General features: G+C 30.7%; 2 protein-coding genes across 2 annotated transcripts; both read right to left on the bottom strand.

The window, feature by feature from the left end:
• Nucleotides 1-11,109: 11,109 nt before the first annotated feature.
• Nucleotides 11,110-13,184, bottom strand: LOC129987839 (jerky protein homolog-like). The gene has a single exon (XM_056095806.1). It carries the CDS (start codon nucleotides 12,932-12,934, stop codon nucleotides 12,251-12,253), a length of 684 nt encoding a protein of 227 aa, XP_055951781.1. The 5' UTR covers nucleotides 12,935-13,184; the 3' UTR covers nucleotides 11,110-12,250.
• A 2,223-nt stretch (nucleotides 13,185-15,407) lies between these two features.
• LOC129987838 (zinc finger protein OZF-like) lies at nucleotides 15,408-26,293 on the bottom strand. The gene is made up of 2 exons (XM_056095805.1): nucleotides 26,042-26,293; nucleotides 15,408-18,593 (listed from the first exon to the last, which is right to left on the bottom strand). The coding sequence occupies exon 2, from the start codon at nucleotides 17,974-17,976 to the stop codon at nucleotides 17,269-17,271; it is 708 nt and encodes a 235-aa protein (XP_055951780.1). The 5' UTR covers nucleotides 17,977-18,593; nucleotides 26,042-26,293; the 3' UTR covers nucleotides 15,408-17,268.
• Nucleotides 26,294-26,900: the final 607 nt, after the last annotated feature.

Raw genomic sequence — 26,900 nt, 5'->3', positions numbered from 1 at the left:
AAAATTAAATTTAAAAAGATTGTCCGGTGTCTTTTTCAGATGCTGAAGGCAGCGCATGTTCGAATTTTATTCTCTGAAGTATAGACTATCGCAGTCGGTTTGCAAAATTTCGTTATTTTACAATTCAAAGGAGATTCTGCAATTGTGATTCATAAAAGTTAAAAAAGAAATGCTTTTAGATAAAACAACCGTGATCAATAAGTCTCATAATTTTAAAAAAAGTGGTAATTAACTGTAGCTGTTTCACAGTATTGTTTATATGGTCAGCTATTGTTGGTGTCTTTATACCTAAAATTCCCCCTCATTCAAATAAACAAAGACTTTATACTGTTGGGCTCTTTGACGAAATAAGGGGCACAAAAATATGAATGTGTCTTAGCGGTCTACATATCAGACCGTTTGATTTACAATTAGCAAATTTGGAAGAGTTATTTTTGAAATAATAAGAATAAAAGAATGTTTTTAAAGATTTAATTTAAAATTAAGACAGGTTTAGATGTTTTTCAGCGATCACTTTCGGAAATATGATTACACACAAAATTCTGATCGCTTTAAAATTCAAAATATTGTCTTTTAGATATGATTATCTTTAATTAAAGCTATTAAAAATAATTTCTCACAATTTTCTATTGGTGCAATAAAACACAAATCATTTTCATTATTTTGTTAAAAATTATTATTTTTATTATTAAATCACGGGATTTTTGTCTGGTAGTGAGAGCTAAGGAATATTTATTCATTTTCTGCCCAATTTACATTTGGAGTAAGAGAGACAAGTTCCTGTACCGCGAATGTAAATCCGGCAATTAGAAAATTGATTACATGATCAGTTATATTTATTATGGCACTAAGATGTGACCGGATTTTATGTCATTGGAAAGGTAAATGCACTCAATACATAGATCAGCTGTAACACTATTAAAATAACAAGATTTTAGTATCTGACATAATTTGTTATTTTAATAAAGATTTCATGAGTGTCACGTTTTATATAAGAAGTTTAATCGAAAAGAAACGCCAACAATATTCTGAGGAAACTAGTTGGTCGCTAAAGATTAAATTCTAGTAATAATTAATTTTTTTTTAATTTTTTCTTCTGAGTTTTCTTGTTTGTCATTTTTTTGAAAGAGGGTGGAAAAAAAAAATCTTGATTTTTTTTTATGAGTGCTTTTTTTAACTTGGAGTTCGGAGTGGCTTTATAATTTGCAAATAACAATATCCCGTGAAGAAAAAAAAAATGTAAAGGATTCATACAAATTTATGGTTTATGGAATGCAATAAATTATCTGCTGTATTGATAATTAAAGAAGGAACAACTATATTTAAGCAATTTTCTAAGAAATGAAAATGAAGGGAATAAGATTATTATTACAACATCGAAGGAAACCGATCTAATAAGTTTTATGGTTTAACCTTTTGCATGCGGATGCCGCTTCTCGGATACCATTCAAGATCGCAGACACTAATTTGATTTAAGAAAAAAAAAAAAAAAAAAAAAAAAAAAGGAATCGCAGGTCAGTCACGCTACAGTCATCGTATTAACAAACTCCCTGTGGGTATAAAGAAGAATCTTGGAATAAACGGAGAAAATTAAAAAGACAAATTAACTTACAACGTGTACTTAAAACGTTCAAAATGATTAATGGAAATAAGTAATCCAAAGATGATAAAATTTCATAATCTTCAAAATACGTGCCGCTGATATTTGGACTGAATAACATTTTGCCACTAAATCAACATTTTCAAATGTTTGAGTTTAGATGCAAGATTTTTGTTACAGGACAGATAGTAGTAAAGTGTTTGGATCTTCACCGCAGACACAACGATCGTGAAAACACAATCTGAGCTTATAAAGAAAGATCACAAAACGAGTCCATTAACGGACCCATGATGAATTAATTCAATTTTCATTTGAAAGATACTGTTACGAATCTGTAATGTTGCTTCTCAGCACGGTTAGTTCCATCGTAGGAAAGATCTTTATACGATCAGCTCTATTAGATGCTGATCGGATGCCGGATTAGTGAACCCCGGGCATGGAGACAAACATGACGATCATTACACAACTTGACTACAAATTTGGCAATTTTGGCGAAAAAAATAGATGATACTAAAATCTTTAAGAATTTTGGTGATAGAGCCAATAGAAGCTGAGATATGCTTGCCTGTTCTAGAACTTTCTCTGCCCTGCTGCTATAAAAGGGCGGCAGTCCAAACCAAAGGCAGTCGTCGAGTAGTGGTATAGAGCCGTATAGCGAGTCTACAGCGAATTAGTTGGATCAGTCCAGTGAAGCCCGAGCATTGAATGAAGCACAGGCAATTAGTGAATTGAGCTGTGCGACGAATCTTGGAGTTTATTATAGAAACAGCATCTTGTCGTGTGTGGAGTAGCCAGTCGTGTAGGAGTAAGTCGGCAGTTGGATGTAGCTAAAGAATAGCTACGTAAATTCCCTCCTCCTGCTCAGTTGTGGCCGGGTTGTGAGCTGTGGTTGTTATTTACTACCAATTTCTACTTGTGGGCTTCTGATTATTCTAAGTGTGCTGCTATGTATGTTTGCTTGTGTGCATCTCATCTGTGAATTCAAGTTAATAAAGTCGTCGTTTGTTACCGAGGCCTGTTTATTGTGTTACACCATACACCCACTACAAGCGTACCCGTTGACTTTACGGACTTAGTGGAGGAAGTTTCCTAACAATATTTATATTAGCATGGAATATGAACAAGAAAGTTCAAGGAAACATTTTTACTGACTTTTCTTAAAGTATGATTTAAGAAGAGCAATCTTGATGTTCATAATATATCTTGACTAACTAATCAGCAAATTCTCCAGAACTCCTGAATGTCTGTTATTCCAGTAGATGCGAACTCCAATTTTTAGAGACACACATATACACAATAAAAAAAAATTGACTGTTTAAAACTTTACTTGTCAGAGCATTCAAAGCAGATTTGAAGAACAAATTCTCTAGTCTCTAAGCTAAATAGTCTGTAGGTAGATACTTATATTCAGAATTAGGGGGCCGTAGGTTCGATACCTAACTTCACTACACATCGACGATTATGGTGATGGGATGCGCTTTAAAGTTATAGCAGGGCAAAGATTTTTTCCCTGATGTGATGTAGAAGTTTGAAAAGAAAGGACAGGTCAGATGTTATCTTTGCCATGTGGCTAGGTTCAAATTTGCTAGACAAATCTTGAAATAGCTCTACGTAACTTCAAAACATAACACTAATATATCTAAACACCTAAAACTTGAGTAAATAGAATCTACGTTTAGAGGGATTAATTCTAAATTTATGCTTATTAGATAACATAATTGGCCAAATCTAAACAAATTAGAAAACATAAAATAAATAGCGAAATTTGGGCTTATTAGATAACACAAATACTTTGAGTTTTCTACGGATGCATTTCAACTATCCATTTCTATAAAATCAGAAAATCTATGAAATTTTAGTTTAAATTACATTTTAAACATAAAATGTTTTTTTTTTCAAAGTTAGGAATATTTATATTTAAAACTAAATTACATTAAAATACAGTAAAGCACCATTTGCATATTTTTTTTTAATAAAAATTGACGTTAAACAACGTATAAATGAAAAAAACGTATAAGCAATGCTTTGCTGCATAAAAATAGAAACTTCAAAATACAAAAAAAAAAAAACAAAAAAAAACAGGTTATGTTCAGCAAAATAAATCATAATGTTATATTTCATAACCTTTGAATAAGAACTGTAACGAAAATATTCAAACTACTTATTTACTAACAGGTTATTGTGATGATAATTATTAACAAATATAGAGAAACTCAGAATAAAATTAGTTGATATTATGGAATGGTTTTTTGTTTGTTTTTTTTTTTTTTTGCATATGGAGTATACAAAGTACTGTAATCTCTAAAAAATTCGAACTCTAGATTTTGAAGAAATCCACATTAAAAAAGAATTTAGAAATTATGCCCATCTGGAAACACTATAAATCAAAACCTATGTAAGGTAGATGATTGAAATTTGGCATATGATCTTTATACCAAATTTGTAAATATCAAATTTTGAGCGACATTCATTCAGAGGAAGTCTGTTCGTCCGGCTGTCCAGGTATAAAAGAACACGTTAACTACAAAATATAAAGAACAATATGGATAAAATTTGGAACACATATTTTGAATCTACAAAATAAATCCGAAAAACTACGTTCCCAATTTTGGTATCTAAAATGCAGATTCTGATCAAAATTTTTGAACCAAATCATTGGAAGCGTTGACTATCCGTCTGCCGGTACATTCGCAGGCATGCAAACTCGGTGACTTAAATATCTGAAATTTGGCATGTGATCTTGGAACTAAATTTGTAGTTTATATCAAAATTTTTCTTAACCGGTAGGAGAAAATGCTCCCACAATACATATTCGATTTCCGGATGTTTGAGTGTTAAATTGTGTGCCAGCAATGAATCGCGGAAGATCGCACGCTAAATTTATTAAAAACGAATAATCCATGCCAGAGATTTATATTTCATAAATATTGTTCTCCAGTGGCATGCAATTAACACACAAGCACTTGTTTAATTTTCTATACTAGGAAACACACAATTTTAAGATGAAGAATTCTGAAAATAAAAATCTGAGCACTCATGGTTTTCATTTTATGCGGGGGAGGCGATAATGCCTTTAGGACAGAATGTGCAAAAAGTTTGGGGGATACTATTCCTACTTGTTTTTTAAATTATAACTAACATGGAGAATATTCGAATGTTGGAATTCGATTCCTTTTTTTTTTCGGAAAATAATATTTATCAAAATTATCGAACAAAAAAAAAGGAAAAAAAAAAAAAAAAAAAACTTTTTTTATGTTATTAAAGAAGGATGTGCTTTTTACATACAAATCTAGTTTCTCTTCTGTCTTGATAAAATTTAATACTAGTGCTTTTCAAGGAAATAGAAAGGTTTCCGTCCAAAGGTCACTATTCAAAATAAATAATAAAAAAAAAAACAGTGAGAATGTATATTTACTCAAAAATTAGGCAAGTGATTGGTGGTTTCCAGCTTATCTCCCGAAAATATCTCACAAAAAAAATTTTCATACTTCCTTGGAGCTCAAAAAAATTGCGTTTTGTAATACCGATTTCACTTCAGTATAATCTTTCTCTAGTTTTAACGAATTTTTGAAATGTTATCTGTTGGTATCAGAAGAGGTAATTGAACAGACAAATATGGATGTAGACAAATATGGGCGAAATACTATATAAAAAAAATCTTTCGATAATAAATCTTTATCTTCTTACATATGCTTTAAGAAAGAAAAAAAAAATCTTTTCGATATTTTATCAAAAAAAATCTTTTCGATAATATTTTCGACACTTTATCAAAACATCTTTTCGATAATATTTTTACGAAACTTTATCGAAAAAATTTTTTCGATAATATTTTAAGAAACTTGGCCAAGAAGATTTTGATACATTAACAATTTAACAAATTTAAAATCTTAAACATAAGAAATTTGAACAGTTATTTGTATGAAAGTTTTAATATATTAGAAAGATTTTTAATATATATATATATATATATATATATATATATATATATATATATATATATTTTTTTTTTTAGCCGTTGCGAGGTCAAAGAGAAGGCACTTTTGAATTTTCAAAAGATTCGATTTATTCCTTCCCGGGAGACATAATTTAAGTACAAGAAAGAAGCGACGAGATACGTCAGTCTACATCACGATACAAGAGCAAAAAAAGGGCAAAAGAGAACGGAATTTTTCCATTCGATCATTTTACTATGAGATTTTGATAGGGTTTCTTTGACACTTGTCGATTTAGGAAAGGGAATTTAGTATCTTTAAAAGAATGTAGTAAACATTAAGGATTTTTATCCTTTCACTCGGAGCGTGAGAACTCGATCATTTTAACAGTTTTGCAGAGCTCGTGTTGGATTTTTACAAAAGTAGGAATTGGATCAATAAAAAAGAGGCTCAAAAGAGATATCAATATAAAAGAGTCATTTTAGAATGAAGTTAATGTGGGTTAAATTAAGATAGAAAACTAAGACTCATATATATATATATATATATATATATATATATATATATATATATATATATATATATATATATATATATATATATATATATATATATATATATATATATATATATATATATATACTAATGATCCCGTCAGAATTAAAGTGTCTTGGTATCTTTGTTGGGGGAGATACCTTTTAGATAATCACATATATGGCACACAGTACGTTTTAAAGTATAATTTTAAATGCTAATATTTTAAGTATATTCTTATTAATAGCAATTGCCTTTATAACTGCTGTTTATTTTAATACTTAGTTTAATTATTGTGTAAGGTAATTCAGATGCATTGATTAGCGGATAAATCATATTGATTTTAAAAACACTTATATATATAATAATGTAGGTTTTATTTTTATCCATATCCGGCGTAAAGTTTTGTGTCTTGTGAAATGTGAGAATTATACTTAAAAGAGAGAGAGAGAGAGAGGAAAGACGTTGCCATTTGATATAAGTGCATCTCTGATTACGATAATCAGTAGTAAATTTTTTAAAACAATATGAAGACAAAGCAAACATTATCGGTGATAATGCATGCTAGAGGTTCGAATTTCTTTTACATTATCTAACCTACAGTCTCTACAAACAAAACTACGGCATCATAGGAAAAAATCTTGCTCTTGTCAAAATATTTTAACTGAAAAGAAGTAGAAAAAACGTAAAAAGTTTTTTTTTGACAGTGAATTTATCGTGCAGCTAAAAACAAAACCAAATAGTGCCAATTCCTAAATTATAATTAAAAATTTAGGCATAAAAGTAAAATTTGCGAAAGAGTCCGCACGCCAAACTCGGACATCTCACAATTAAGCACGAAATATTTGAAACCCTCGGTAAAAATTATTGCCTTTATGTTTAAAGTTATAATTGTTTAGGGGAATTTCTTCAGTGTGTTATTTTCCTTTACTGTGGAATTAAATATTAATTTAATTAAAATATCAAGGCAAAGGAGCCAAAGGAGTATTGAGTTAAGAAAAATGGTTATTAAGCGTGCTGAAGATGGAAAGTATGTGCCAGAAATGTCAGAGATTTTCCACAAAAGTCATTCAATGGTTAATGACATCATACAATTTTTCAAAACCAATAATGGAGTGGAAATTAAACTTAAGACAACCTACAATAAGATTTTCAAAGAGGCTGATGTTCGATATTTAATCGGAAAAGTAAAAGCAAATCCGTTCCTTAAAGTACCAAGCCCATCTATTATTGCTGAAAAGGAATTAGAAAAAATTTTTAGTCCATTAACAACAACAAAAAAAAAATGCTCTATAAGGCAGATTTCAATGGAAGAAAAGCCAGGCAAAAGACTTTTATAAGTAAACGAAACAATACCTGGACTTAAATTCGCAAGGAATATGAAAAGAAAGATTTTTCTTTTTGGAAAAATGTCTTTGACCGTCGAGAGCAAATTAGACATTTTTGGATCCGATGGCTAACTTTCCGTTTGGAGAAAATTGATAGAGGAATTTCGCACAAAAAAATTTGAAAGTAACTGTGAAGCATGTAGATGGATCAGTAATTGCCAGGAGCTCGCTTTCAGTTACCGGCTCAGGAACCCTGCATTTTATTGAAGGGAGAATGGATCAGAATGTATACCTCGACATTTTAAAGAAAAATTTAAAATAATGTGTGTTGAAACTCTCTCTTGGCAACAACTGGCGATTTTATCAGGACAATGATCCGGAAACATAAAGCTTATCGAGTGCGTTCCTGACATCTATATAATTGTCCTTACTTAATGGACACGCCAGCCCAAAGCCCTGATATAAATTCCATCGAAAATTTATTGGAATACTTAAGGAAAAGTTCTGGGAACACGCCATTTCCTGTAAGAATAAATTAAAAAGAGCATTGTTGCAGGAGTGAGAAAATATTAATGATAATATATTGTTGATATTGGAGATGGGAAAATATTGATACTTAATTTTTATGAAATATTTATGTAATCTATGCCTAAACGTCTTAAAATGGTTATAAACAAGTAATATATATATTTAAAAAAATTAAGTCAATTCCTGCATAGGTAATTTTTTTTATTTTAGTTACTTTTTATTAAATAATTACAATTAATATAAATATGTATATACATATGACAGAATTACAATATTAAGTGGCAAAACAGAAAGCGAATTTCCTTGCAATCTCAAAGCTTGTCGACCATTTAACGACCAAATAGAAATTACTGAACAAATTTAGTTAATTAATTAATACTTGAAAAAACTGTATTAACATCAAGTGTCATCCATTACAAGTTTAAGAAAATGTATTTGAACTTGAGTGGATGAATAAAAACTATTTTATTAACGATTGAAAATTTGAACAAGATTATATATATATATATATATATATATATATATATATATATATATATATATATATATATATATATAGAGAGAGAGAGAGAGAGAGAGAGCGTGAGCTAATAGTAGGAATTGAAAAAGGACTTACATACAAAATAATAATTGATTGAAAATATTAACTAGTTTTCAAAATCTTTTCCGTCCGAGTTTGGCTTGTGCATTATTTTTTTTGTTTTCTTTTTGCCCTAATTTCTGGTTAAAATGGATTAATTTATAATTTTTGTTATTTGTTTTTATAATTGCAGTAATTATACAATTGAAAATTCCTTTAACTATGTTTATCCTTTTTAGTTTACAAATTTTGACTGTATTAGTATCTTTTCTTTGGTGCCCGAGTTTGCTTTGGAGCGATTGTATGTTTGTGAAAGCTTCCATTTCGGGCATAAAAAAAAAAAAAAAAAAAAAAAAAAAAAAACTTTTTGCACAATAATAGCTTTAACTTTTATGAAATTGAAGGAGGAAACGACGGAAGAAAATGAATTTTCTTTTAAGTACATCTCAAGATAAATAGAATTTATCTTTAATTTCCTGTTTATCAAAATTTGCTTTTTTTTTTTTTTTTTCCATCTTTCTCCAGTGCGTAATTAGAATTAGCTGTAGATGTTTTTGCAGATTTTTTTTTCTTTCGAAATAGTGTACAATAATATCAATGCAAATTTGTTTCCGAAGGTCTATGAATTTTCTTTTAAATTAACAGAATTTTTTTATTTCTTCTAGACAGATATGAATATATTAATTAAGAAACGAAATATCACCGTAAAATTACATTGCATAGTTACTAAAGCGAATAATATTAGTATTTTCTTTTAAGAAAATTCTAGTTATCAAGTTTTCCGTACCAAATAAGACTATACTACGGTACATTTGGCTTTACTTTACATCGTCTTTTAAAAAATAGACAAGAGACACTATTTCTTATTTTTTCTATATACAAGAACATAGCACTATTGGTATTGCACTATTACATACAAAAACATAGTACTTTTGGTATTGTGTGTACTATTACGTGCAAAAACTTAGTACTACCATCGGTATTGTAATGTTGCATACCAAAACATTTAAATACATTTTTTCTTTCATATCTATTTAAGTTTCATATATAATCAGCTTTTAGAAATGCGTAATTACAAACAAATTGCTGCCTCTATAATACCTTGAATTTGTATTCTGTACTATGTACTGATATTGATTGTATGATTTGGATTCACTGTATATGAACCAATGAATCCAAGGTAAATCAGTCTACATTTACAATAAAGCTCAATGTGTGTGTGTGTTGGCGCTCTACAGGTCAGCCCGTTCGACCTACAGCTACCAAATTTAGCATGTGTACACTGTAATATCTTGATTCTGACAGATCAAATAAGAGCATAACAAACAATTCTTTTATTTACATTCTTATGTATGCACACAAAAATAACTTGTCTTATTAATTCAGAGAATAAACACACACACACACAAAACGCTAATAGGCTGTTAGCTCAAATGGCTACTCCAAGGGGGGGGGGGGAAGCTTCTCCAGAAAATCCGCCGATCCTTATCAGGTGAATCCTAACGCAGAGATCCAAATCACACAGAGCTTCTCACAAGAATCAGGAACGACTTCGAACACCCACGTCTTTCACAAAATAAAAATAAAATGTAAATTGCACGAGCACGTTAAGTTTGCATGAAAAAAAAAATAGCTTCTATCAACGTGTTGCCATCACGTTGACAAAATCTGAAATTAAAAAATAAGTTAACTCTATCTGTGAATTAAACCTAGAAAATTAATTTTGAGCACGTGTCTGTATAAAATGAAATAAATATAAAATTTTCCAAAAAATAAATGTAAAAAAAAAATCTTTCTATGATCTTTTACAACATCAATATTATTAATTCAATAAATCAGCTTTGTTTCAGGGAAAGATGGTTTAATATATATCCTATTAATTCATGGCCTAATGGCTTATTTGTAAACTTTTAATAATAGAAATGCATGTGTTAAAATGGTCTAAAGGAGGTAAATAATTATATTTTATGTAACTTGATTAATAAATGCTTTAATAAACTATGGATGTTTAGCTTTTATATGGATCCTTTGTTCTGTGAATCATATTTAAATATTTAACAAAATGTTCTTGATGCACTAAAATTTTAAATGAAAAGAGTTGCATTTCAATCAACAAATAATTCACTAAAACTGATTGAGTTACGAAATATTCAATACCACTATTCAATAAAAACGGACAATTTTAAGTCATTTCATCGACCGTCTCAAAGATGATACCCCAATCAGCGCCCAGGAATTATCAAGTGGTTGTTCTTAGGGTATAAAAATGCTGATTGATCTGAACTATTTTTTTTCAAAACTTCATAAACCGATCAGATTTCATAGCATTCGATAGAAATGTTCATTTACTTATTTAAAATTTGAAGTGTTAAGAATGTTTCGCAGAATATGATTCCTTAGGAAGAAGGGAATTATAATACATAAAATTAAAACTTCATAATTTTTTAAATAAAGGGTGATCAAGAAATAACAGGAGGTGTTCGGAACCCCGTAGCGTGTTATGTGCTGAACGAAATATTACAAAATTTGGCCACCATACATATTAAAGTATGCGGTTCCAATTTTCCAAGGGGAAAAAAAAAATTAGTACCAAAAAACGTCAATAGGGGAAATTATGGCGCTGCTAGCGCATAATGTGTGAAAAAGAATATATAACTGAAATTGAAACAGTAAATAGCAATACACCAAATATCAATGAAAAACGTTTATTATAACAACTTATAAATTTGGCTCAAAGTGACCACCAACTTGATGTTCCAATAATTGTATGTGGTACATGAGGTTTTCGACGGCGACCCGCAGCATATCGACATTGTGGCAGTCTCACATGTAACTATTTGATCTTTTAAAGTAGGAATGTCAGAAACATGTCCTTGATTCACAACGCCTTTCTAGTGAACCAGAACTGCCTTACCACCAGAAATTGTCAAGATTCAGATCCGTGTCATCAGTTAATGGTTATTTTATACTGATAAAATTTCAGGATCTTACGTAATATTTTCTGCATCGTCGAGAACGGGGTATCTGTCGTGATATTGCTGATAACTTGCTTATTAGCTATCGCCTGATCCATAACGGCAGTTGCAACTTCTTCCTGCTTGATTCCTTCACTTCCTCGGCCTGGATGCACACCAAGAATTCCTGTTGTTTTAAATCTTTCAACCATTCTTCGCAAGTTAGTTATGGTCATCGGTCCTCTAAGCAATTGTTTTAACCGTCGGTATTCACGAAGAGCAGCACTGGCATTTTCATCTCATTTATAAAACAGCTTGACTAATAAAGCGCGTTCATACAGTGACAACGCAATCGACGGGTGAATTATTGCAAAATGACTTAAATTCCCGCAATTCTTCCTTTTATCTTCGATGTCATGTTACAAGGCACCCGCATAGGCAAATACAGTACACTCCCGATTATCCGCGGAATTTTTCGGATAATCCGAAAAAAGCTAAAAACGGGTATAGCAAAAGAGAAAACAGTGATTCCAACTTTGAAAAATCGTTTTATGTACAATAAAACGTAAAATAAACAGCAGGAAATGTTTAACTAACGCTTCATATTTTAGTATATCACACAAAACTAACCTAAAATGCATTTTGTTAATGAAAACAGAAAAGTGCTTTGTACTTACGAGAGGCGTGAAGGATACACAGAAAAATTAATACATATGTACTGTTTTAATACCGTAATGTATTATGTAATTAAATACCGTAATGTATTATGTAATTACAAAAGCATAACTGTAAAACTACACCTTTCTGAAGAAATCAGTGATTTGTGTTTGCTTCTTGCTTTGGAAGCATTTTCTCTTGATCCGAGATTGCATTTTTCGTAGCATAAGTTTCTCGGCCAACTCCGCGCCGTCTTGTTCTTCCAAATAGCTCAGCAGTCCGTCGACTTGTTGCAAAGCCGCTTCGTGAGCCTGCCGCATCTGCACAGTGGGCTCTTCTTCGTCTTCACTTCGCTCTCCTTCATTCTCGGTCTCTCCCCTTGCTTTCTTCACAATTTCGTCATCTGTCAAGCGTCCGAAGCCAGGTTCGTTGACGTCACACTCCAACCACTCGTTAATGTTTTCAGCATCGACGTTCTCACCAGCCAAAACTGTTTTCATCATATCGGCAAGAGTTGCCGTGGGCGTGTCTACATCTTCATTCTCTTCTTCACAACTCAAAGGGGTTAGGTTGTTGTGGGCTTCAACATTAGGCATAAGTTTTCTCCATGATTTTATGAGGGTTGACGGTTTCACTGAGTCCCATGCAGATGCAATATCGTAGATGCTGTCCAAGATTGTGTAGTGTTTCCAGAACTTTTTCAGATCAAAACCTTCAATTTTGGTCATTAGCAGCTTGGTTCGGTATGTCCTCTTCATTGTTGCAATGACTCCTTGGTCCATGGGTTGGATCAGAGCAGTAACGTTTGGGGGGAGAAACATTGCAAAAATTTGTCCATCAGAAGACTTTAGCACGCTTGTTGCTGGGTGAGAAGGTGCGTTGTCGATCAATAGCACAGCTTTTTCAGGCAGGTTTTTCGATTTAAGATGTTTACGCACCTTGAAGAACAATGATTTTTTCGAACCATTCTTGAAAAAAGTTTCGGTTCATTCATCCTTTTTTTTGGTTAAAGTGATCAACAGGCAAATTTTCTATCTTTGTGCATTTGAAAGATCTCGGGTTTTTTTTTTGTTTTTTACTTTCCAATGACAACAAGTCTATGTCCACCGGTAGCGTTACTGCAAGACATGATAGTGATCCTTTCCTTGCTGCTTTTATGACCCGCCGCTTTACTTTCACATGCTAAAGTGCGAGTGGGAAGACATTTCCACAAAAGTCCCGATTCGTCGGCATTGTAAATTTGTTCAAAAGATAGCTCTTCTTTTAAAACAAATTCTTCAAATTCATGTTAGAAATCGTCGGCTGCTTGTTGGTCACCACTAAGTTTCTCCCCATGAAGTCCAATTTCTCGAATTCCATGTCGCTGCTTAAAACGAGTCAACCAGCCAGAAGACGCGTCAAAATTTCCTTTCAGGCCTAACAACTCAAAAAAGGTTTTTGCCTTCGCCGCAATGATAGGACCATTCACAGGAGAACTTGACTCTTTTCGAACTTGAGCTAACCACTCTGTCAATGCTGTGTCTAGCTCAGCAAAGTTTTCATAGTTTTTCGCGTTTTCATTGCTGAAGCACTGTCCGACATTGATGCAAAGTTCACCAGTTTGTCTTTTTGCTTTAGAATGTCACACACTGTTGTTTCCGCGATTCCATAATCCAATTCCATCTGCTGCCTTGTAGCGCCGTTTGCTACTTTGGAAATTAATTCTAGTTTTTGCGCAATCGTCAACACAACCTTTTTCGTTTTCCTGACATTTTAAATCGGTAACGAAAAACACAAAACCAAAAAGCACAAGCACTAAACACAATAATAATAAAAAAAAGAAATTAACTCCGACCGATTCGCAAACAACATCAGGCTTGAACTAATAATGGCGAGTGGGAAGAAGTGGACGTGTCAGTAAGATTAAGACGAGAGAGGGCGATGGAGCGGGCACTGCAAGGGTGAGTAAGAAATCACTTACTCATCAGAGGGGAAGGTTCCGAGAAGGCCTGGGATATTTTTGCCATAAATAAGCACGATGTTAGAAAATTTAACGTTTCGCTCAGTTTTGTGAACATTTTTATTTTCTTTGCTTTACGCTTCAAAAAAAAAAAAAAAAAAAAAATGTGCGGCAGGTGCGGATAATCGGGAGTCTACTGTAACATAATAAAGTTTTCGTTCGCAGCGCCAGAATTTCCACTATCGGTGCTTTTTGGTACTACTTTTTTTTTCCCTTGATAAGTCGAAACCGCATACTTTAATGTGTATGGTGGCCAAATTTTGTTATATTTCGTCCTGTACATAACACGCTACGGGGCTCCAAACACCTCCTGTTATTTCTCGATCACTCGATGTATATTTATAAATCGAAACCACATAAAATATTGTTATTCACGTCATTTAAATCGTTTTAAAAGTGAAGTTAAAAAATGAATTTTATGAATGGATTTGAGAAATTTTTGTTGAATTATTCTTGATATATTGCATAAATTATGAAAATTATTCTGTAGTGCACATAAGACTGACTTAAATGCTGAATGACTCTATTTTTAATACTCATATTTAAGAAAAATACTTGGTTTCAGCAAAAAATGGTTTTTTTTTATATATATAAATTGCAGTTTAATCATTTACCCTTTAATTTAAAGTTGAAATTTTACAAGAGCTGACAGAAAATTAGAGATACATAGTACATTATGGCTTCAGGCCTTTATAATAATATAAATGAATTATATGATTTTGAACCTTTAAAATATTTTGTTGTGGAAGCTATTAAAAGACCAGATACATAAAATATTTAATTGGAAATTTTAACAGGCTTTAAAATTGGCGAAGCGGCTGCCGCCAAAGGCGCCTAGTTCAAAATAAATTTTCCGCAATGACGCATGAATGACAGTTAGGAGAATTTCCGAATCCAAGAATGAACAAATGCACAGAAACTTAAAAAATAACCTTGCAATCAATTAAGAATGGAAATACATATATAAAATAAAATTTAAAAAAAACTTAACAGGCAGCAATTAAAAAAAAATTTTTTTTTAACCTTATATATAATACTTTTGTCTAATATTTACGCGGTAAAATGTAGAGAGTAAAATATCCATTATTTTCCCAACATCTTCTTAAAGAACGTTAAATTTTTCTACAACTATATAATAACACAATCAAAAACCATCTGCACAATGAAACACAAAACATATCATTACATTCTAAATTTTAACTTTTTTTATTTAAATTTTAAACTTTATATTCAAAATTTAAGGAAAAATTTACAAGAACTATTCGATACAAAATAGTTTAATATAAGATGCAGATTTGAAGCATAAAAAACCATGTTATGTAAATTCCATAATTTAAACTCTTCTGTACTAAGTCATACTTCTACATATTAGATTTTATATTTCAAACTCTAAATCACAGCTTTGGCACTTAGGAAGGCGCAAAATGTCACAGAAGAAAACTTATACAAGTTATAGTCACATACAAAAGTAAAAGGGAAGTACTTTAATTCACAATACTTTCCAATAAAATACAAATATTTATTGGAAAAATTTTAATGCATGTATATGAAACATATTCACAATAATAAGCAGACTTAGCATGAAACAAATAATTAAGTCATAAATATTCATTTACATGTTACACAGAATACAAGGTGATAATAAAAGAATATCCCAAATTTGCTGTTCTGTTAAAAAGGAAAACAACCTCATTATTAATCATAAATCAAAAATAACAATTGGAAATTCAAATTCAAAATAGTTATAAGATTTCAATGTGAGCCCGTCCGGAAATACAAAGGATATCGAAGCAGTGCGATAATTCACCCACTCTCTTTTCTGCATGCCCTGTGTGAAGATTTGAAAGGTATGTATGATAAGCGTGTAGGGCGATACTACATTTTTTTTTTGGGGGGGGCTACAGTAAACAGCAGGTGTTTATACCCCCGCTATCAACTGATGTTGATAAACTTAAAACATGCACATCTGCAAGCTTTCAAAGCATAATATTGGAAAAACCGAAAGGTTATGGGATGAGTTATTGTATTGTCTTGATAACGTTCGTATTTTTTTAGAGGTGATTGTAATGAACATTTTTAGTTGCATTAATTAAATTTTCAAAGGCTTTTGTTTTCTTCAATAACCCTGCAAAGTTGGAACTTTTATTTAAGTGTAAGAATTACACTGTATAATATTGTATATGCATTATGCGCTTTGCAATACAAAATGGAAATCTAGAATTTCAACATATTTTAGTAAAATAATAAGCGTTTTTGGTCCGTTTTTTGAAATGTTAACTTACTAAAAAATGATTATTATAAGTCTTTCTCTTTAAGATGAGGTGAAGTTCTCCCATTAACAGGAGCTTTATTGAACATCAGAGGTGTATAATTCATTCATTTTTTATGATATGGTTCGGCAAATGTTTCTTCAAAGAAATGGAATGAGAATATCTAGTATTACAGAAGTCACATGTGTACGGTTTCTCTTTCGTATGCATGCATGCGGTTTCACCTTCCAATGCGTCAGTAAATGTTTCTTTATATCAGCATGCCTTAGAAAAGCTTTATTGCAAGTTCCACATGTATACGGTTTTTGTGTGTGTAAATAAATGCCTTTTCAAACTCGAAATCTGATAAAAAGCCGTACTACAAATGCCACGAACATGTATACAGTTTTTCTTCGCATGCGCCCGCAGATGTGTGTTTAAATCAGAACGATGAATAAATGGTTGATTGCAAATGTGACATGCATACTGTTCTTCGTTCGTATGCCTTTTTAAATGTCTTTTTCCAAGTCGCAGAAAAGGCTTTGTTACAAAAATTGCAAGCGTGGAGTTTCTCTTTTCTATGTACGTAGATTATATGTATGTATTTTCGCGTACGTAAATAAAATTTTATCTGTGACCGCTGAGAATATGCCTTACAACAAAATTCCCATGTATGCGGTTTCTCTCCCGTATGTGTACGTAAATGACTTCTGAAATTCCCCTTCTTCAAAACGGTTTGTTACCGATGTCAAATGTATATGGTTGATCTTACGTATGCTGGTGCAAATGTACTTTTAGCTGCCAGTTGTTGGAAAAGGCTTTCTCGCAACACTCGCAAGTTTATGGCGTCTCTCCCGTATGCGTACGTAAATGTCTTTTGAAACTCCGCTCATCCGAATAATGTTTGTTACAAAATACACGGTTTCTCACCCGTATGCGTACGTAAATGCCTTTTGAAACTCGCCGGATCCGAATAGGGTTTGTTACAAAATTCGCATGTATACGGTTTCTCTCCCGTATGCGTACGCACATGTCTTTTGAAATTTCCCCTATCAGAAAAGGATTTGTTACAAACGTCGCATGAGTATGGTTTCTCTCCCGTATGCAGACGCAAATGTACTTTTAAATGATCGTTGCTGGAAAAGGATTTCTTGCAAAATTCGCATGTATATGGTTTCTCTCCCGTATGCATACGTAAATGTCTTTTGAAACTCGGCTGATCTGAAAAGGGTTTGTTACAAAATTCGCATGTATATGGTTTTTCTTGCGTATGGGTCCGTAAATGTTTTTTGAAACCCCCCTTACCTGAAAAGGATTTGTTACAAAATTCACATGCATATGGTTTCTCACCCGTATGCGTACGCACATGTCTTTTGAAATTTCCCCTATCAAAAAAAGGTTTGTTACAAAATTCACATGTATACGGTTCCTCACCCGTATGCAGACGCAAATGTATCTTTAAATATTCCTCCTTAGAAAAGGTTTTCTTGCAAAACTCGCATTTAAACAGTTTCTCTTGTGTATGCGTCCGTAAATGTCTTTTTAAATTGCCAACCATAGAAAAGACTTTGTTGCAAAAGCTGCAAGCGTAAGATTTCTCATTCGTAAGTGACATTCAAAGATTTTTTAATTGTGACCACTGGAAAACTGCTTTATTACAAATGTCACATGTAGTTTCTCTTTATCATGAATCAGCAAACGTTTCTTTCAATTCCGAAGCTGAGAAATGATCACAAAGTTTGCAAGCAAATAATTTCTCAATTAAATGGTCAATGAGAAAATTGCACTTTTAAAGCACTTCTTTCTGCACGTCACTAGCACGAGACATCTCTTTTATTCCAATTTGACAATAAAATTTTCACGACGAATATAATTTAAATGCCTTTGACCATATTTGGCAAAAAAGAAGTTTCTTCATTAAGTGAATGATAAGGGAAAACTTTGAATGTAATTTTTGGAAGAGTGTTTTGTAACATGAGTCATTAGAATAAATTCCTCTTTTTTGTATGTAACAATACTCACACTAGCAAGTAATAAAAATTATAGCGTGATAAAAAATTTCTAAACAGATGTATTGCAGAATTTCTTATTTCTCGATTCCAGTTGGGATTGCGGGTCTTTGAAATGTCAAGCTATTTCTTATTGTTGCCACTTTTATTCCAAAAGATGTGATGATTTATCAGCTTTTCTCATTATCATGTCATTAGGTTCGTGACAACACAATCTTGGAATCTAAAAGAAAAAAAATTGATGCAGTGTTACAATCAGAGCTACTGAAAACGGCAAAAATAATCAAATGTTTGGTATTTATTTATTTTATTAATAAACTAAATATTTGCTTAATTATAAAAAAAGTATGTAGAAGTGTATGGCTACTCACTTTGATTCAAAAACATCAACAGGAAATTTGAAAGAAAAAAAAACTTACCCTTCAAAATTTGGTAAAAATGAGATATCGCATTACCATTGAATTTGTAGCGCACTAAGCTATCGCCGTATTCGAATGATGATTCTAGTATAATGCTAATAAATTTTTCATGCTTTCAACATTTCCCTAATTTCACTGAAGGTTGTATCTCTATTGCGTCTATTATTTTTGCCGCAAGAAACCAAATGTCCACTGGCTTTTTGCTGCGACACAGAATGCAGTTCTATAATTTCGGCTATGTTCTTTCACCTGCTCATCGATATCATTGCTATTCGCCTCTAACCCCATAATCTTACCAGACACCAAATTTCATTAATTAAGGCTTCACAGGTAAGTGCTCGAATCTCTCAGAGTCGCACTTGACAACACTATCTGGTCAAAACACCTTCTCCGAGTAGACCTAAATGTTCCCTTCAAATCAGCGATCAAAACAAACTTATGCAGAACCAATCTAGCTTATGACGCCATATGGCTCCTCGTCACTCAGGTTTGCGAAACATCGCTCGTTAAGCTAGTTACCTTTTAATATTTTCTTTTGTTCATCATTATAACTACTCATTAAGAAACATTAACTTTTAAAAAAAATGTTTGGTATGAGACGCAAAGATAACAGTTATTTACTTTTCAAAATTATGACAACATAGTTCGATTACAGGGGGAGACTATAGATGTATGAAAGTACATCACAAGTCAATAATTTACTAATGATAAAGAAGTATTTGCCATTAAACTGGAACTATTAGAATAAAGAAATTAAACACTTCCATAAGAACAAATGGCAATGCAATTAGTGAAAAGAAGTAATATATAAGCTATAAAATATTCGACTTTTAATAGCTTGTAAATGTTCAATATGCTTCCGAGAATTCTAATCTATGAGATGCTTCACTTTCGAACGAGTAGGCAGGAAGTACAATAAAAATAATATTTGTTTTGTTACGACAGATAAAATTGTGGATAGTATCGTCAAATGTTTTAAATATCACGAGTTAGCACCATTTAAACCTTTGACCCTTCATTCAGAAATCTCAAACTGCAATGTCGGGAAATGTGTGTTGCCAGACATGCAGCAAGGATTGGCAAAGTTCAATCCAAATGTCCAGAATTCCAAAGGTTGCACAAGCGCAACAAAATGATCGCCCTTGAACACCGCATTAAAGTGGCTGCATTTACATATTTTTTTTTTTATCTAGCGATATCAAAGGAGTTAATATTAAAAATTGGGGAGGGTTCTCCTTTTGCTTTTGTAAGCATTTGATTATATAAATGCGAACATTGTAAAAGATTTTTGGTGGATCTTTTAATTTCCCCATACAAGTGAGTTTTATGAAACAGATCTGATTTTGGAACACGCTATATCACAGAGAGGATGTTTCATCACAATAAATTTTCATACATTCGGACCCGTGCACATGGCTAATCTTAGAAGAAATATGTTCTAAAATCTGTAATCGAATACAAAGCGAAGATTTCCACTTCATCCTTCAAATGAAAATACATTAAAAAGGAAATTACCAATTAATTGCGGAATTTGTTTTTGAAGTCCTCTCTTCTAAGATCAAATGATGATGCATATATAAGGCAAATGCAATACAAATGGTTTCACAAAAAATTTAGCAAATAATAATAATAATGTGAATTCGATTTCATTTTTGTTATATAAAAAATTACACATCAACTGTGACGAAATGAAGATTTACAGGGGTGTTTGTGGGACCCCAAAAAATCCCCTGAAACTTTTACGGACTTACTACCGACATTTTGGAGTTTCGAGAAGGGGGGGGGGGGAATGAAAAATTACAATTATGAAGTATTGAATGACCTAATTATAAAAGTTCAATGAATTACTTTTTTTGCAAAATTAAGACCTTTGAACCCAGGTCACGTGATCGCACATCTGGTCGAACGAAGTCTCTCCCTTTTTTTTTCTGCCGCGCCTACTTGCCGAAAAGAATCCAGAAGAGAATGTCCGAGAACCGGGGGAATGAGTCATAACTCGCAATAAGGAAAGAACAAAAAAGAAGTTTTTCCCCCCTTTTCACGCATTATCACTGCCTTTGGAGAAAGAAAGGAAAAGTTTTCACCACACACACTGACCTTGCGTTTTCTGCTTTCAAAGCAAACAAAATTACCCAGATCAAAATAAATAATTCATTATTATTCCTACTTCCTTTTGAACGACGATCCCCGGAATTTCCGGGTATCGAAGTTCAAAATCCCCGGAGCACAAACACCCCTGGATTTAGATTGACGTGAACACACTAAACTGTTAATATCGAAAATAACTTCTCACTCTATGTCTATTACATTTTGGTTTTCATTTAAAAGTTAGCCATTTATAAAACTTCAAAAAATAAAACTTTTCATATTAAAAACATTTAATTCTTTTGCTCCTCTGGTTTACAAATGCATATTGTAGCTATACATTTAACATTCTATATTGTAACGTAAAATGTAATCACAATGAGCCAAAATTAATATTTTATCTAATGATCAACATAAACCAACAACTATAATATTTCAATCCAAAGATTTTCTGAGCCTCCATGTGACTCTGATTAAATCAAACTCTCCCCTATATAATACATGCAAAATGCTTTCATTATCATATAATTCTATGTTTGGTAAATAATTATGGCTTATTACTTCTGTATTAATTTTTCATTACAAAACCATTCTATTGAATAACTGATAAAAAATGAATAGAAATTTAACACTCTGTAATTAACTAAGAACAATAATTCGAAATACATCAATAAAATTAAAATTTATTCAAAATAGCATTCAGAACATTTAAATAGCTATTGAAGTCATTACAATGTTTTATGCACAAGAAAGTCTTAACCAATTCTTCCAATAACTGTAAAGTTTCTATTCTGCATGAGATTTTTCCCCCTCTCCCTAACATAAGTGGGAAAATAAAATTGTTCAATAAAGTATTAATTAACAAGAAACAGAAAGAAATTTAGCTGATCATGTGTAAATAGAATACTTTATGAAATCTTTCAAATAAGAATAATATTTTGTACAAAAACTGTGTGTGTCATAAGATGCCAATATTTCAAGAATTTAAAATTCATGAACATGAAGGAATAAATGAGATTGTTGTTCTTCAACAGCATTTTTTGACATTTTATAGGAAAATAGGTCACTTTGTTTGCAGCAAAACAATAAATTTAGCAAAAACAAACAGGATTCAACTATAAGAATAAAGATTTTTTTTTTTTTTTTTTTTACACAGTTAAAAATAATTACAAATGGGGTTACATTTTTAAAAGAAAAATAATTACAAACTCTAGTTAGTTGTGCAAACTGAAATAGGACCAGCCTTAGAAGAGAAGTATCAATGGAAATAGTATTAATCAACAGCCTTGACTTCCCATAAATTTGTACATCAGGAATTTTCTCCCCTTTTTTCCAAACATTTTGAAATCAAAAATTCACAATAAAATAAAAAAGCTCAAAGCCAAATCAACAATTACAAGAATTATTTATTCATTTAACGAGAAAGATCTTTGAGATTTTTATTAGATCTTCCATAATACAGAAATTTTTTTAGATATGATGAATACTATCATTCTTTATTTCTATTTTCCACAATGGCTTCGTCTTTCAAGAATATATTATTGTTAACATAAAACATTCCTCTAATTTGAGAAGTACAATTCATGTGCATATTTTTCAAAAGAATTTTAGGCACAGTCTTTATGTTTGTTTAAGATATTTCAGTTTTCTTTGAAGTAGAATGTTCGACATAAAATCCAAATCTTTTCTAGAATATTTGTTCAATTTATGTATTGTACTTACATTAACATTTGTTTTTCATTCTCTTATGAAAACTTTTTATTGAATCTTTAAATAAAGTTGATCTGTTGTAGAGGTAATTACACAAATTATTTTGTAACACAATTTAAATAACAGTATTCAAACGATAGTTTAAATTCAGGAATTAAACTTTTTTCAATTTATAAACATCTTGGGATTTTAGATTTCAATGAAATTTAAATACAGAACTAAAAGTAGTAAAATCCTCAATTTTATCAGTTAAGTACTAATACGACTAGTTTTTCCGAGATAAAAACATTAATCACCTCAGTAGCTGAAAAAAATAAAAATAAAAATGGCATGTCGCACAATGTGAACACAAAATAAATTATGCAATACTAATGAAATATGCAATTTTCAAAAATTAAATTATATAAAAAAATAGAACAGCTGACTAACTAATGAACAACTGATATAAAATGAGAATGGCCTGAATACCCATAACATTAATCTAATTTATATAAAATATTCTTTAAGATACCCATTCCTTGAAGCTGTCCTGTGTATCATGTTACTCATTGAAAGAAAGAGTGCTAAATAAAGAAACAGTATGAGGAAATATACAGCAATATTTCAGAACATAAAGCAGCATTTATTCTTTTGGCACAATAATTTGAAAAATATATAGCATTAAAATTCAATTATACCATATAAAGTAATGATAAAAGGAAATGTCTTCAATTTCATATCCCATGTTAATTAAAATTTCAACAAGGCCACTTAAATTAATTGTAATGAAAAAAGGAAAATAAGATATGTTTAGACATTCAAATTTCATATTATAATAGAAAACATTAATCATTATCTGAGAAGTCTCCAAAGAATTTATTTACCAAAAGTGAAAAAACAGCTTGATATTAATTAGGTTTTATAATAGTAAAAGAAATGTAAACAATGTGCTAACTATAAATACAAAATATTTTGCTTTCTGGCAAATTATCAACTTTCAATGTATGTACATTGAAATACAAGTCATTACACTTACAAGTAACTTTCAATACTTTGATAAAATGTTTAAAAATACTTAAATTCATTATAAAATATATGAAAGGTTACTGAAAAAAGCATTATCATTCTTAAATATGACACTCTGAGCTGCAACTTTAAGGTATTTAACAAATAAAATACAACTCATAAAAGAAAAAGTACTTTGCTTCACTCATTTTCATGAACATCTTACTTTTCATGTTTACTAGAGATGAGAAATTAAAATTACCTATATTGCCTATATTAAATAAATTTTGATTAATTATAGAAGAATCTGTATTATTTATTTAAAAATAAAAGTTTCATGAAAGAAGTAGTCTGTTTTTAAATAAAATCATGAAGAGTTTAAGGGGATGGAGAAGAAATAAGAAAGCAGGATAGAAGGCAAAAAATCTAGTCAATTAATTGTCCTTATATTTTACTGATACCCTTTCTATACAAATTATTAACAATAAAATTTAAAAATATTTCCTTTCTGTTCTTTGCTTTTATTTCTTAATCTGAATAATAATAATAATAATAAACTATAAAAAAAACAAGCATAACTTCCATTGAAAAAAATTGTTTTTATAATCAGATGTAAATTTCGCAGCATAGACAATATACATTTTATAATTTAAAAATGCACTTTTTCTCGCATGTATATTTGTTATATTAAATATTTGTCACATACACATTTATCACATTAAAAATTAAAATGCTTAGAAAATATGGTATTAACTCTGGTGTAATTCTTATTATTTGATCATAGATTTTTTTTTTCTTCTTTGTATATCATCAGAAAAGAGTAAAAAATGAGTGGAGATGAATCATTAAGAGAACTGGCTTTATTAATTTGTGATTATTATTTCTCTTGAATATAGTATTTAAATGGCTGAAGATATAGAAAAATCAAAACATCTTTTACATTAAAAAATACTGAAAATCAAAATTTATTTATTTTGTAAAACTTAAAAACATAGCCTTAAAATTGACTTGCAAATGGTTATCCTAGAAACAAACAGTTTAATTCTTTATGAAAACAGTGAAATTAGATAGTTATTGGTTCATTCCCCTAATTTTATTTTATATTTTACATGGCAAGATCTAATTTTTAGTGAAAGTTTTGAGAACAAGGCAATACACAATGGTTGCATTTTTTAGCAAGATTAAAAATCAAAGTTAAAACAACATAAAAAAAAAACCCTTGAAATTTATAATTTTAAAAAAACTGAATTTTACTGCATTCCATTTCACATATTATATATTTGATATAGCATTTCAATATTTTTTTTCTGTTTACAATATATGCGTATATAATTGGCAAATATAGTCAAGTTTTATTTATTAGAAGGTGAACTTTGGTGTTTAATTGTTAGCATGCAGTTGATGCACAAATATCTAATTACAAACAGACATTTTATTGAAACCTAATTTTTTGAAATTCCTACTTATTAAATAAATTAAAGATGACAGATACACTCATTTGATTATCATTCCTAAGCATCGAGAGAATATCCATTTAGAATTGAATAAAAAAAAATGTTTATGGCAATTATAGTTTGATACTGACGCTTGGTCCAATAATTCTTCAACACTATCTAAGGTTGGTTTGGTTATATTAACGCCCCGTTTGAAGCAACACTAGGGCTATTTATCTAAACATGGAAGAAAATACATGCTTGGATTATTGAGTTAACAATTTAAAATAAATACACAATAAAAAACACTAACTTGTATAACTTTGTATATCTTTTTGCATATACTTCATAACAAAGAATTGTAATGATAGTTGATCTTGTCTCTCATTGCTTCTTACATCATTATTACACTAAAGTATGCATAACAATTTTATATTTTCAAAGTGATTCCCTTTTTTAAAAAAAATTCCATCTACCCACTTTGTGCTGAGTATGCAAATTGTTTTGTTAATTTAACAAAAAGTTAAGACTTCTTACATACCAATTATGCAAAAGTAGTAAATGACAAATGGAAATTCTTAATTTCTCCTAATGAAATTAAGTATAAAAACGAATTTAATAGAATAAAGAATTTAGAGCAAAAAGAAAGCAACGATTAGCAAATCTGGAAATCTGCACAGTCTGACTGAGTGAAAAAAAGTAAATGAAACTATAAAGTCTACAGAATTAAAGTGATTATTAAAGAAAAATATGTGATTGATGAAAATGGCAAACATTTCTGAAGATAGAATCTTGTAAGATAATGTTTCTTGCAGGCTCTGAAAGTAAATTCTGTCCTGACTACAGAGATATCAAGAGATTTTATCATTAGTTACCAAAAAGATAAAACACCTGCAATAAGCTTTCATTTTAGAATAACAAAACAATATTTTGATACATATTTAATATAAAGAATCTGCTATCATGAGTAAACAAGAAAATAAAATGTATACAATAAGTATTCGCCTTAAATATAACAATGTAAGACATTCTTTTCATACCCATCCATTATCCGGAATGTACAAGCACTTGTTGAAACTCTATCTGAATTTCATTTCATTCAATCGTGTTTGGGTTCGTAATGTAAAATAATTCATTCGTTGTTAATCTGACTCCATTTTATAAGAAGCGTCTAGGGGCTGCTCCAAAATTCTGCTCCGAGGGAAAAAGAAGGGGAAAATTTGCGCGGGAAAAAACTTCAGCATATTAGCTTATTATGCCTATATTCGGATGAAGTGTAGTGTGCCCCCAAGTTAGTCGCCAATATGGCAACCCTAATGCTGTTTCGTTTGAACGAAACACAATCTAGAAATCGACTCTCTGTATGTCAACTTTTTTGAGTCCAATCATAGATTTTCTTTCTCCGTCTCTGTAGTTTGTTGCTTACTGTATTGTGATTGGTTAGTTGGTTAGAAAATTACGAGTTTATTTACATTATAGATGGAAGTCAAAGAACGGGATTTGTATTATTAAATTATTGTTTATCCAGATAAGTGTGAAATGAGACGAAAATGTTTTTTCCCTCATACTTTCAATCTTATAACAAGCATTTAAAAAATTATTTCCATGTTGTCTATGACATTTTTAGAAATTTTAGACAAGATAAGCAGCAGTGAGGTCAGAATAAGTATTGAAAGCTATTGTATTCCTGGCTTTCAAGAAAACAACTACAATTATTTATTATGTAATATTTAATACTGTGTAGTAATTTATAGTTTTTCCATTAAACTTGTGCCTGTCTTCAAGAATTATTTAATTTATGAATTTTTTTTACAAAAAGTTCACTACTCTTTTTAATTCTCTTAACCTCTTTTTTTAACAAACACAAATTGTTTTATGCATTTTTGTTATTTTATCTGA

This window comes from Argiope bruennichi, chromosome 10 (genome assembly GCF_947563725.1).
Source record: "Argiope bruennichi chromosome 10, qqArgBrue1.1, whole genome shotgun sequence".
Lineage (NCBI taxonomy): Eukaryota > Metazoa > Arthropoda > Arachnida > Araneae > Araneidae > Argiope > Argiope bruennichi.
Note: the sequence above shows the minus strand (reverse complement) of the source record. Positions and strands in the feature narration are given on the sequence as shown.